This window comes from Protobothrops mucrosquamatus, unplaced genomic scaffold (genome assembly GCF_001527695.2).
Source record: "Protobothrops mucrosquamatus isolate PMUCROS unplaced genomic scaffold, P.Mucros_1.0 scaffold10, whole genome shotgun sequence".
NCBI classification, from domain to species: domain Eukaryota; kingdom Metazoa; phylum Chordata; class Lepidosauria; order Squamata; family Viperidae; genus Protobothrops; species Protobothrops mucrosquamatus.
Window position 1 is genome coordinate 5,337,981 of NW_015386397.1, and position 13,356 is coordinate 5,351,336.

At 35.4% G+C, this 13,356-nt stretch overlaps 1 protein-coding gene across 1 annotated transcript in view; it reads right to left on the reverse strand.

Annotated features, from left to right (window-relative positions):
- The window catches only part of KCNH4 (potassium voltage-gated channel subfamily H member 4), a 58,381-nt gene that overhangs the window by 1,056 nt on the left and 43,969 nt on the right, over positions 1 to 13,356 (reverse strand). Inside the window, exons 14-15 of the mRNA XM_029283038.1 lie at positions 11,460 to 11,566; positions 3,677 to 3,753 (exon numbers count right to left, since the gene is read on the reverse strand). Of these exons, the coding sequence (XP_029138871.1) occupies positions 3,677 to 3,753; positions 11,460 to 11,566 (184 nt within the window). The remainder of the gene's footprint in view (positions 1 to 3,676; positions 3,754 to 11,459; positions 11,567 to 13,356) is intronic.

Genomic DNA, 13,356 nt, shown 5'->3' on the forward strand with positions numbered 1-13,356 from the left:
GCAGCTGAGCTTAGGAGTAAGATTAATGACTCAAAAGCTGAGAAAAAGTATACTTCTATGATTCTTTTCTGGATGTTAAAATTTAAAATTTTTATTTTGTTCTCCAATGTCTCTTTCAGTGCATCTAGCTCTTACCTCCTGTCCTACCTTATTTATCACCATTGAATATAAGATTTTACTTATGCATACTTACACATACAGAAACTCATATCTCTATACATTCACTTAATAGCATAAAACTCAGTATGTAGAATTCTGGTACTGAATTTTATTCCTGAAACATTTTTATTAGTCATTTATTCACTTAGATTCTATTTTTAATACAGTATCCTGCTATCCATAATTATTGTATTGTACTGCAACAAATGACACATGCACTCCTATTAATCTTAGAAATGTTTCAGATCTTGAGGAATTTTACTGTACTTCTAGATAATCTCCAAGCTTTCCTCTCTATGTTGTGGCTTTCTGTGCTTTGTTTTTTTATTCTTTTATGATGTTGATAATTTAATTTGATAGCTAGTGACTGTAATAAAGATATCCATAGATATTTGGTTTTTTTGTCATCCAAACTTCTTTTTTAAAAAAAAATTCAGTGGGAGGCAGATTTCATCACTTGTCTTCCTTTCTTTCCTTTTGTGATCAAACCCACCCCAGACAGCATCCTTATCCATTTTAACCAAAGTTCCCATTTTGAAATAAAAATATAATGATTAATTGATTATACAGTAAAGACAAATGCCTCTGAGCATGTATCAAGGACCCTTTCCATACTAATCCAATCATTCAGTTAATTTCTCTTCAGAGTGGGAGAGTTCCTTCCAAAACTAATGACAGGTTACCCGTACATAACTGTTCAAAAATTAAATGCTACCTTCACCTCATGTTGCTTGATGATATTTGAAGATGGCAGCCTGATCAATTGAGAGGGACCAACTTTAAATAACAGCCAATGATATTAAAGCCTTCGATCTAATCAATTCATACAACCCCTCTCACATTTAGGGATGCTGAATGCATAAAAAAAAATGGTCATCCTTATTTTGCCACTTGCACCCAGATATCCTCTGCAATAGTCTCAGCATAAGAAATAGGGGAAGACAATCAACTGAGAAAAAGAAATGGAGTGTTGTGAAGCAACCAGCACCAATGATAATCTTCATGTTCAAAGTCCAGTAAAGGACTCACACAGTAAATCAGTCACATTTTAAAGTTATGTGATTATTGAAATCTAGACTTGGATTTCTATTTATGTCATCCTCTGTTCTGGTGTCTATAAGGCAATTATGAACAAAAGGACCCCCATGAAGGAACCCTAGAAAGTAAGGCCTGGTGGAGATGTGGAGATCCCTCGATAATCTGAGTTTTTCCATAGAATGCAGAACACAAAGGCAACTTAGAAAATGATGGGAGAAAAAAAGGAATGGGCAGGCTCTGTTGCTAGGTAATTGTCACCAAATTTAAATTTTAAATTAAATTTTAACTTAAACTCTTACACCCACAGTCAGAAACGCCAACACAGGGGCTGTCTATGCAATTTACACTCTCATCTTTCTTCATCCTGCCAGGGCAGAAAAGAAAAATACAACTGATAAAAAAAACAAGGAGTTGGACACAAGGAGTAATCTTTGGGGAGCATTTATTTTTTCCACAGCTTCAGGCATCAAGTGAGTGGGAAGGAGGAGGAAGAACTCAGATCAGGGCCAGCCTTGAGGCAACAGTCTCAGGTGGCAGATGTCAAAAAGCAGCAGTAGCAAAAACTGCTTGTTTTTGCTTAGTTTATTGGTTATCTATCTCTGTTGGAGCACTGATCTATCTGCATCTTAAAAATAAGCAAGGAAAATGGTAAGACAAAACCTGTCCACTCTAGATGAATACAAATCACCAGGACCAAATAGATCATATTCCAGAATTCTGAAGGTGCTGGTAGACACATTCTCAGAACTACTGAACCAAATCTGTTAAAGATCCTGGAGCACCAGAGAACTACCAGAGGACTGGAACAGAGGTGACATGGTTCCAATCTTCAAAAAAAAAAAAAAAGGGGGGGGACTAGATCCAGGAAATTATATACCAATCAGCCTGACATCTATACTTGGGAAGACCCTTGAAAAAATAATCAAGCAATGAACCTGCAAATTCCTAGAAACAAGCAAAACTATTACTAGAAGCCAACATAGTTTGTCAAAAACAGATCATGCCAGACAAACTTCATTGCATTCTTTGTCAAATTACTGGACCAACAAAATGCTGTGGGCATAGTACACTTGGACTTCAATACTGCATTTGGCAATGTGGACCACAACCTTGGTAAGATAAAAATACGTGGGATAGACAGCATCACCATCAGACAGATTCATACCTGGGTCACTAACAACACTCAATGTGTAGTCCTCAATGGAACTACATCTACATGGAGGGAAGCATGCAATGAAATACCCAAGGTTCTGTCATAGCTCCAGTACTCTTCAACATCTTCATAAACATTTTAGAGGAAGGATAGACATTTGTAGATGATACCAAGCTGGAGGGAAGAGCTAACCCTTTAGAAGATAGGCTCAAGATCCAGAAGATCCAGAAGATCTTGACAATCTTGAACTGGATCCTATCTAACAAAATGTAATTCAGTGGTGAGAAAAGTAAGATTGTACACTTAGTCAAGAAAAACCAAATGCCCAGGTATAGAAGAGGTAATACTTAGCTCAACAGCAGGAACTGTGAGAGGGATCTAGATGTCCTAGTGGTAAACTACTTAAGTATGAGCCAGGAGTGTGCTACAGCTGCTAAAAAGCCAATGTGGTTGTAAGCTACATCAACAGCGAGATAGTATTAAGATCACATGAAGTGTTTATACTGCTTTGGTAAGACCACATTTGGAATACTGTATCCAGTTTTGGTTAGCATGATACAAAAAAGATTTTGAGACCCTAGAAAGCGTGCATAAAAGAACAACAAAGATGATTAGAGGTCTGGAGGCTAAAACATATGATGAATGGTTGCAGGAATTGGTTATGTCTACTTTAACGAAGAGAAGGACTAAAAGTGATAGTAGTTTTCTAATATTTAAAGGCTGTCATAGAGAAGAGGGGGTCAACCTATTCTCCAAAACACCTGAGGGCAGGACAAGAAGTATTAGATGGAAACTTATCAAGGAGAGATCTAACCTAGAACTAAGGAGAAATTTCCTGACAGTGAGAACAATTAATCAATGGAATGACATGTCTCCAGAAGTTGTGGGTGCTATATCACTGGATATTTTAAAGAAGAGATTGGATAGTCATTTTTCTGAAATGGTATAGGGTCTCCTGCCTGAATAGGAGGTTGGGCTAGAAGACCTCCAAAGTTCCTCTCCAAATCTGTTATTCTATTATTCTTTGCTTGCCTTTCTATATTCAACTGACCTACTGTATTCTACTGTATTCTAGTTGATAGAACTTGCTCTCATATCATGAGTATTAAACTAATAGTCAACTGGCAATTCAGTTAACTTCTGTAATGTGTAATGTATATATATCAAATTCCTCAGATTGCAAGGTAAATGCACTTTACACATATTCAGAAGTATTTTCATTTCACATGTAATTTTATACTTTTTACAGCAAAGTTCTGATGTAATAAACAGATTTTAGAATGGAGCCCTATTGACCCTGTCCACAAATTAAGACTTGTGTCTTACCTCTTGATTCAGCTTTCTGATGTTCTGCTTTACCTCGTCAGTTTCTGTAGCTAACACAAGATTGGTTGGTCCTGTCCCTGTGAGAAAATTCAAAGGAATGAGGGATGTAATTGTAAATTTTCACAGGTTGGTTTTTAAGCTATCTCTAATATTAGATTCATACTATTTATGTATTGCTAAAAAAGAAATATATAACCTAAACAAGAAAACCAAAAGATGAGGGTCAGATATCATTTATACTGAAATACAACATATCTCCCATTGCATTATGTCTCACATAATGCAAAATACTGTGCCCCAGTGACCAAAGTGTCTGCTGACTACCAATAGACAACTTGAAGGTTCTTCTTGCTTCTCTTCTGGGCTTGAACTGGACATATTTCAAGCAGGTCAGCTTTGAACAAAGAACTAAAAGTAGATCCCTGGATTTCCTTCTTTATACTGTAATGGATGTCTAAGCATAGTTCGTATATTGTTATATGTTATGTTGTGTTTTATGCTGTGTTGTATATATAACTAATTCTTTTTAAATAAAAACAATAATGCCCCAAGAAAACATAATGCTTATAAAGAAGATAAGCCTGGTTTTTGGGGGGGAGGGGGGATGGCATCATGTCAGCTTTGGAGGGAATTTACAGGAATATACAAAATCTAAATCTCCATGCAGGGAAGAGGAAGAGAATGTTACAGAACCAGTTTCATTTCTGATGAAAAATTGATATTTGGGTGGAACATAGATAGAAGAACTTTCAGTTACGTGAGCCTCCTCCAGCAGCAAAAAACTAGTACAGGCTGGACAGAATATCAAACATTTGCAAAGAAAAGTTGAATTTCACAATCCATCTATACATTTTTCTATATATTTTATAACTTATTGCACAAAGTAATCTTATAGGGGAGATGGGCGGCATAAAAATTTAATAAACAAATACATACTATAAAAATGTCAAGCAAGCAAGTCAAACTGCATACCTTGCTTTCACTTTTTTAATGAGGAAGAGTCAAAATCATGCTTGCACTCTTAGCAGCAGAAGACCAATATATTTAGAGAGCATCAGTTAGGGGAAAGCAAATTTAGCTTATAATGAAGTACTGTTATTTATATTCCCCATTTCTTCTGGTAGGAAATGATAAGTTAACTTGGCATTATATCCTATATTTTAGAAGGTAACCTTCTGCCTGATGACTTCTTCTGTTTCAAGGACAATTTAATCTAAATCCCATTTAAAGGTAAAGAACCTAGAAAGAGAAACTAGGGCTATTGAAGATGCTCATCAATATTGAAGACCTAAAAGATAGGCTGAATATAGACTCATAGATCACACATTCATAGTTTTCCTTATTACGCACAGTAGTTCAGTTTAAAATTTTTATCATTTCAATTTGGTATATTATTTGATATACCCATGTATTTATTTTGCAATTTTTGGGGACTGACTAGAAGTATAAAGAATTCAACTATGCTAGTCAAGAGTTCAGCAGCACTAGTTTGCAAAATAACATCCCTAAAATAAAGAATATAAATAATTTATCCTTCTACAGCTACACTAGAAAATTGTGAAATAGACTCCCGATTATTTTATTAGCTATCTTCAAGCCATTGCTCTCCAACCCCATCTTGAACATATGAGATAATTGCTATCAATTAGCACTATCCATCAATGCTCATTTAAACATAAAATCTGCCAGTGCCATTCAGCCATTGAAAAGACATTGCTCAAGCTTCTTGTGTTCCAACTGACATCTAGTTCTAGAAACATCAATGGTCTATTAGTGCCAATTAGCAAGCAGGTTATATAACAGATACGTCATCTGACAACATTGCCCACTGCAATTTTGGTTATTATTTTTCTATTTAATTTAACAACAATCATTTAGAAAGCCAAAACAAAATCATTCATTAAAACCTTTTCTCACCAAAATATACAACAGGATATATGAGATTTTTCCTGGTCTGCTATTTAAATCAAAACAGTTCATTCCAGGGCCTGGAATTTGACATAACTTTCACAAAGCAACTGACAGGAAGGCAAGATTGAACAACCAGGGGAATATTCAAATTATGTGGAAGAACATAATCACAAGGAGATAGTAAAATATATTAATATACTATAAAAATATTATGCAAATAATAAATTTATTTCTTAAAATATATAATTTCATCAACCAGATGCCCTTTGATAGATCTGATAGATCAGATGATGCTGATCAAAAGGCTTTGGTGCTTAAATAAAAGTAAACATGGAAATAGAAGTATTATTTTTCTATGAGACCTGTCATAAAGAGTTACTGACCAGTATCAGTGAGTTCCAGACATACAAAAGGAAGAGAAAGAGAACTATTTTTGGCTATTGCCATCTACAGTGACTAGGTTGAAGTCTAATTAATGGGTAAACATTGATGGAGGTTTGTGGCTATGTAATAGAAAATTGGATTATGTGATTTTTTAAATAAATTTATTTTCTACATGAATAGTTCATTTATAATCATCATTAATGAAAGCTATTTGACAAAAATAGTTCTCCAATTCACATTTTGTATAAGATCCAAAAGGTTTTGGTCACATATTTACTGCAGTAAGTTTAGATTCAGTTTCATCTGCATTTGTTTTGTAAGGATATTAACAAATATGTAGAACAAATCTGGCTTTCTAGTTATCCCTCATTTTTAATATTAAAATTAACAGTCTTTAACTTGTACTATTGTATTTTTAAATATGATTATAATTTTTCTTCTCTTTTTTGTTGTTTACAATAGCAGCAAACATAGAGAACTATCTGAGTAAGCAAAGTACAATTGGCTGTATATTTGATTTTGATTTGATTTTTGATTTTATTAAATTTATACCCCGCCCTTCTCCCGGAGGACTCAGGGCGGCTTACAGCCAGTTTAAAACAATGGTACAGTACAATACAAAATTTAAAAAAGATTAAAAATAACTATTCAAATTTGGCCGCTTCTACTAAAAATTTAATTTAAAACCCCTTTAAAATACCCCTAGGCCAGTCCTGCNCTGGACCAACTGGAGCCTCCGAGTGCTCCTCAAGGGGAGCCCCATGTAGAGAGCATTACAGTAGTCCAGGCGGGAGGTGACAAGAGCATGAGTGACTGTGCGCAAGGCATCCCGGTCTAGAAAAGGCCGCAACTGGTGCACCAGGCGTACCCGGTAAAACGCCCCCCTGGCCACAGCCGCCAACTGGTCGTCCAGTGTCCTTTGGTTTCTCCCTTTCCAAACAAATAGAAAGTCTTCAGTTACCTATTGTTTTCTGTTTTATCAAATTTGTAAAGCAATGATGAAAATATTTGAAATCAGCCAGATTCAGGTAACCCATTGTCCATCCAGTTCCAGTTTTGTTCTCCTGTCCACTCTACCTTCAAGATTACACATCATAATTTGATGACAAATTGCTGCTTTTCAGTAAGATGATTTTTCATATTTGTAGAGACTAAATCGAGACTGTGGTCATGGACTTTTAGGGCCAAGTATATCCACCCATACTCCTCACCTCTGATGTCAATATAAGATCAGTATTATGCTTCCTGAAAACGTTGGAGGCCAAATTTTAGATAGAAAAAAAAAAGATGCAAACCAAGTGTCACCCCACTCTAAATTTGCTAATACCCTTATCAAAACATGGATGTTTCCAGATTTGGGGATCTTAGCATTGCTAATCAAAATTATCTCTATAGACAATTTGTCTTTTTCTTCTTAGGGGATTGGGAATGGAAAAAGTTAATAATAAAAAAGAAGGATGATTGGAAAAATGTGGGAGATTTAAAAAGGAAATTATGTTTTCTTAGCTCAATTAGAAAATCCAGGTAAGAGCCTGGAAGATGATGATGATGATGATGATGATGATGATGATGATGATGATGATGATGATGATGATGATGATGATAATAATAATAATAATAATAATAATAATAATAATGATAAAGTTGGAAGGGACCTTGGAGGTCATCTAGTACAACTCCCTGCTCAGGCAGGAAACCCTATACCATTTCAGACAAATGGCTGTCCAGTTTCTTCTTAAAAACTTCCAGTGGCTTAAAATGCATTTCTTTCCAGAGGGACTGACAACTTCCCCTCCCCCTGGAAGCAGGCTATAGATCATAAACTGGGCTCTTATGGGCTCTCTTCGGTATTCTTAATGTCCCTAGGCTTTGACCAAGGAAAGCAAGTAGTATTCAATAGAATGAAGGACATGGAGTTCCAAGAAGAACTAAATAGGTTGCCTTGCCACAGTAGGGGTAGAATCAAACAGGGTGTGTAGGAATCGGCAAGATATCTGAATGATCTGACCTTCCCAAAACAAAGAATAGCTTTCTTCAGAGACAGATTTAACATTCTTCCCTCAGCACTCCTCCAAGGCAGGTATAAGAGAACACCAATGGCAGAACGGGTATCTATATGTGGTAAAGGAGAATTCAAAGACATCTCACATGTTTTATTGTACCGTGAGTTATACCAAGTTTATAGGTCACCATATATTCTCCCCTTATTAGAGAGATTGCCAGGGAGGGCAGACAATTTTTATGTAGGCTTTCTCCTCCAGGACTCAAACCCTTCTATCATGCATGCAATGGCAAAATACTGTGTTGCGGCAATGTCCACAAGAAAAAAATTGGTTACAGATATATAGCCGTCAACTTGTGCCAATTTTTTGGAGATATCTCTAATAATTTTTGGAACATTATATTTACTCATACACTTATCGGCTTTCCACTCACGTAAATTAGGAGTGACCCCAACATTTTGAGAACATGTATTTTCTTAACAGAGATGTTATTATTTAGTATTAATGTCAGTACTATTTTTATTTTATTTATTTTTTCTTAATATATTGCAAAAAGTGATGTCTATTGCTGGTCTATGACCGTAATAAAGTTATTATTTATTTATTTATAAGTTCAATTAAAATTCTATGATTGAGCTAGGACAAAAGCATATTAAAAACCTAGTCCAGAAATGTTCCATATTTTAAGGATATTTTAATAATTAGGCTGTTTCCAAAGTTATTAACTGTAGTTTTTTAATTAGTTCAATTTATTTAATTGAGGAGTTTCTAATGGGTCCTCACCAGGAAAAGGAAAAGCAAAAAAAAATACAATCAAATTATTTGTTCATATCTCAGTTTATATTTTTTTAATCTGAACTTGTCTAAAATATATACTGTACAACATTTCTTCATTATAGTAATATCCTGTCCTTTGCATGTAGGTTCATGTACTGTATACTATTGCCCATTTTGAGATGCAACATGCAACAGTTTTGCAAAATGGTATCCCAACATTACACTGAGCCTTTACGAGTAAAGTACTAAAATACAGCTACATAGAATTAGAATGACTAGTTCAATCCAGGGAAGAAAGGCATGCTGAAGATGGCTCTGTAAATAGTGGAGCCAACATTTGCAACTAAGAACAGGGAGCTAATGAGTAGATCACTACTTCAACCTTCTCTGGATGAAGAGAGATCCATGGATCACCCAAGCTATGTTCCATACAGTTGTTTGTTTTGAGGACACTTGCAAGACATGGGATAACCAGGAGGAGAGAGAACTTGCTATATTTACTCCAGCCTCGAATGTAGCCTTTTAAAGGACTCTATTTTCGCAGTTCTCTTGCTAATCATTTTTGGAAATTGCCTGTTAATTGCTTTAAAGAAGTTATGAACTTTCAAAATGACAAGTTTGGAAACACCAGGTGAGTGCCTTCAATCTCTAATTAATATATGAGATATATCTTTGTAATCTTTAAAAATTTAAAATAAACGGCAAAAAGCAGGACAAGATTGAAACTTTTGAACAATGAAAGTCTCAGAAAACATTGGATTTTGAATATTAAGACTTTGAAATTACTTTTAAAGAATAAATGCATTTTTATAGGAAAGGGAAACTGTTTTTGATATTGGAGACATAAAAAGACAAGCAACTTATAACAGTGTTTGGAGAACTGCATCAGGACACTGAATCAATAGTATCAACTGTGTTATGTCTTCTTGGGAACAGTCTATTCCCTATAGAAAATGCTTCAGAAAAAGATATGCAACAAAGTTTTGAGAACAATATGAACAAAAATTTAAACAAGAATTTGTCATTGGACATTAAAAAACATTGGATGCCTTAAAAATTAAGAATGAAATACAATTGACAATCACGGCAATTAGAATATTTGTTTTGCTAGTCTATTTAAAGTTTTGAAGAAATTTGAAACAAAAATTAATAATCATCTGAATGGATTAATGAGTAACATCATTTTATGTAAAAAGAAGGAACACAAATTTAGTTTATCTGATCAGGATTGAAATGGGGCATATTGATTTGTTGGCATCTGGATTATAAAAATAATGGGATCTGCTTATAGTTACTGTTTAAACGTTTTTTCTCTAAGTTACTTTATGCATCCTATTCTGATAGCATTTAAATTGGCTTTGTATCTACAATAGCTGTCCTTTCATTTGAAGTAAAGAATTTTTGTGAGTTTGTTCTCTTTAAAGAGGAAATTATCCTTTCCTCTCATGTCAAATTTCAGTCTTTTGTTTATACTAGGACAGAGGTCCCCAACCTTTTGGGCACCAGGGACCGGTTATGTGGAGAGAGGTTTTTCTGCGGACTGGGGGGGGGCGCGTGGTTTTGTGTTTTGCCTGCATCCCGCGGATAGGGTTTTGCTTGTTTGTGCAGCTCGGTTGCTGGAATGCTGCAGCCCAGTACCGATCCCCGGACCAGGGCTTGGGGACCCCTGTACTATTGGGATTACTTTATGCCTTCTAAATGTAGAATATTTATAGAATATAAGTATATTAAATAATCAGATTAAAATAAATATAAAATTAATTAATTAATTAATAAAGTATAAATATAAATATTTATAGAATATTTATTTGAATGGACATGTTATTGGAAATGATTTTCTTTGGACTGCTGATATCTGCAATAGAAGCATGTTGTTTATTGATTTGCTTACAGTTAACATGGTGTTTAACCCTATTTCCCTACAGTTATTTTATCCTAATTTCATAGCACTTAAATTGGCTTTGCATCTAATTGTTTTTCCATTTGAAGTAAGGGATATTTTTGAGCTTTTTCTCTTAAAAGGATAAATTGTCCCTCTTTATCATATTAAATTTTAGTCTTTTGTTCACACTAGGATACTTGGGACCACTTTATGCCTTCTAAATGTGAATTTGCTTACAGTGAGGAATAGAGATAGGGAATGGTGAGTTTTGTATGTGTTGATGTTATTATTTAGTTGCCTTGAAGCATGAGATGGGTGGCAAATAAATTTGTTAATAATTATTATTATTTTAAAGCTCTGGTTGATCTTTTTGCTGACCTTTGGATTAGAGGAGACATTTCTATTGATTTGCTTATACAGTATATGTGTTTTTTATCTGTTAATTAAGAGGAGGTGAAGAGATAGTGAAATTATTAATATTTACAATGATGACATTGGGAAATTGCTTTCTTAGGATTGTTTTCTCTATCCCTCCCTTTCTATTTCTTTTTTGTATTCATGCATTTTTTTCTTCCCTTTCTTCCCTTTTTCAGTTTGCATTATCTCTTACTATTGTAATTAAAATTTTAAATAAAATTATTTTTTAAAAAGAGATGACTAATTTAAATCTGATTATTTGAAAATGAGCCATGGTGATCCTCTTTTGAGTTCAGAGGAGATAAGTAATAATCTACAATATTTTTTAATGAGTAATGATGGTTAATGTATAAGTAGCTTTGATCTGTAAAGAACCTGTAAAGAACCTCTCTTCAGTTGTCTAGGTTACCTGTTATCATAGGATCCTGCACCAAAGTCTGCTGGGCTTGTTCCACATTAAAACTAAATGTTTGTGTCTCTGATGCTCCACTGTCATCTTCAATGCCATCAACAATTCTAGAGAGGTGGGAACAGGGAATCAGCCAAGAATTATGGGACAAAAAGTAAAGCCTCCACATTCAAAAACTTTCTCTCTATGAATAAGTTGAGCATAAAGAATACAAGCCACCTTTCTCCATTACTTCCTTTGTGTCCCCTATGATAACTGGTGTTCTGCCCTTGTGTACAAAACACACAAAATTGATTTGCAACTCAGATTTACATTGTTAATCAAATGGATAATGTATTATCCAAACCTGAATACTATATAACCCACTGAGAAAAATTACTCATTCATATGAAGATGGAAAGCAGACTTTGAATGGCGGCAGAGATACATATATCCACACAGATACCCACACAAAGAGATGAAAAATTATCATCTAGGCAATGCTGACCCAAGATATTTGGCACATGTGACAGAAAATCCAAATGGCATAATCACTTTCTCTGGTTAATTAAAGTGGAACATGACCTAAAGCAGACATGTCAAACTCATGATGTCACATGACATCGCGCAACGAATCAGGACAGTTTTGCCATTGCCGGCAATGGGGTGGGCGTGGCTTCTGCATGATGCATCCGGCCCGTGGGCCGGCAGTTTGACACCCTGACCTAAAGGATATTATTAAAAAAACATTACCATAAAGGGCCACCTGATCAGGAATGAGCTCAGTAGGAGCTACACAGGAGCACCCAATCATCTTTGACTAGTTAAAAAAAACTAAGTAAAACCAGAGATGGCTAATATTTGCATTGGAAATCACCAGGGCTGTGGGTTAGACTGGGATGTTGGAAAAACATCCTTGTTAAAGTAAGTGGCAAACCACTTCTACCTTGCTGTCAAGAAAAGCACATAGATTTTTTTTCTTCCTAGCATTTTGCCTACTAGTGCAGGTCTGTTTTTGGGGAGTGGAGGTCAACTGAGTGTTGATCCATTGGTTACACCAGCAACTGACTGACCTGCTTGTTGGCTGAGCCTGGTGTTTTAGGCTGAGGGTGACTGCCCAAAGTCACCCAGCCGGCTTTCATATCTAAGGTGGGACTAGAATTCACAGTCTGCTGATTTGACTCAAGAAAGTATTTATCTGTATTTTAGAGAACAACATACAAGAGTATGCATGCATTTGGCCAAATCCCAAAGTTTCTAGCTTTCCTGGTGCTTTGTTAGTGATGTAGAAATTTGTACTGGAACAGATCTAAAAAAATAATACCTTTTCTGCTAAGCTGATCATATAAGGAAAATGTAAAATCAGAAGTGGAAGGAGGCAGTAGAGGTAATATATTTCTAACCCTTGAATAAACTAAGTTACAAAGAACTTTATGGAGGCTCTCAGATAATAATAATAATAATAATAATAATAATAATAATAATAGTAGTAGTAGTAGTAGTAGTAGTAGTAGTAGTAGTAAAGTTGGAAGGGACCTTGGAGGTCATCTAGTCCAACCCCCTGCTCAGGCAGGAAACCCTATACCACTTCGGACAAATGGCTGTCCAGTCTCTTCTTAAAAACTTCCAGTGTTGGAGCATTCACCACTTCTGGAGGCAGGTTGTTCCACTGCTTAATTGTTCTAACTGTCAGGAAGTTTCTCCTTAGTTCTAGGTTGTTTCTCTCCTTGATTAGTTTCCACCCGTTGCTTCTTGTCCTGCCTTCAGGCGCCTTGGAAAATAGCTTGACTCCCTCTTCTTTGTGGCAGCCCCTGAGATATTGGAACACTGCTATCATGTCCCCCCTCGTCCTTCTCTTCATTAAACTAGACATACCCAATTCCAGCAGCCGTTCCTTATATGCTTTAGCCTCCAGTCC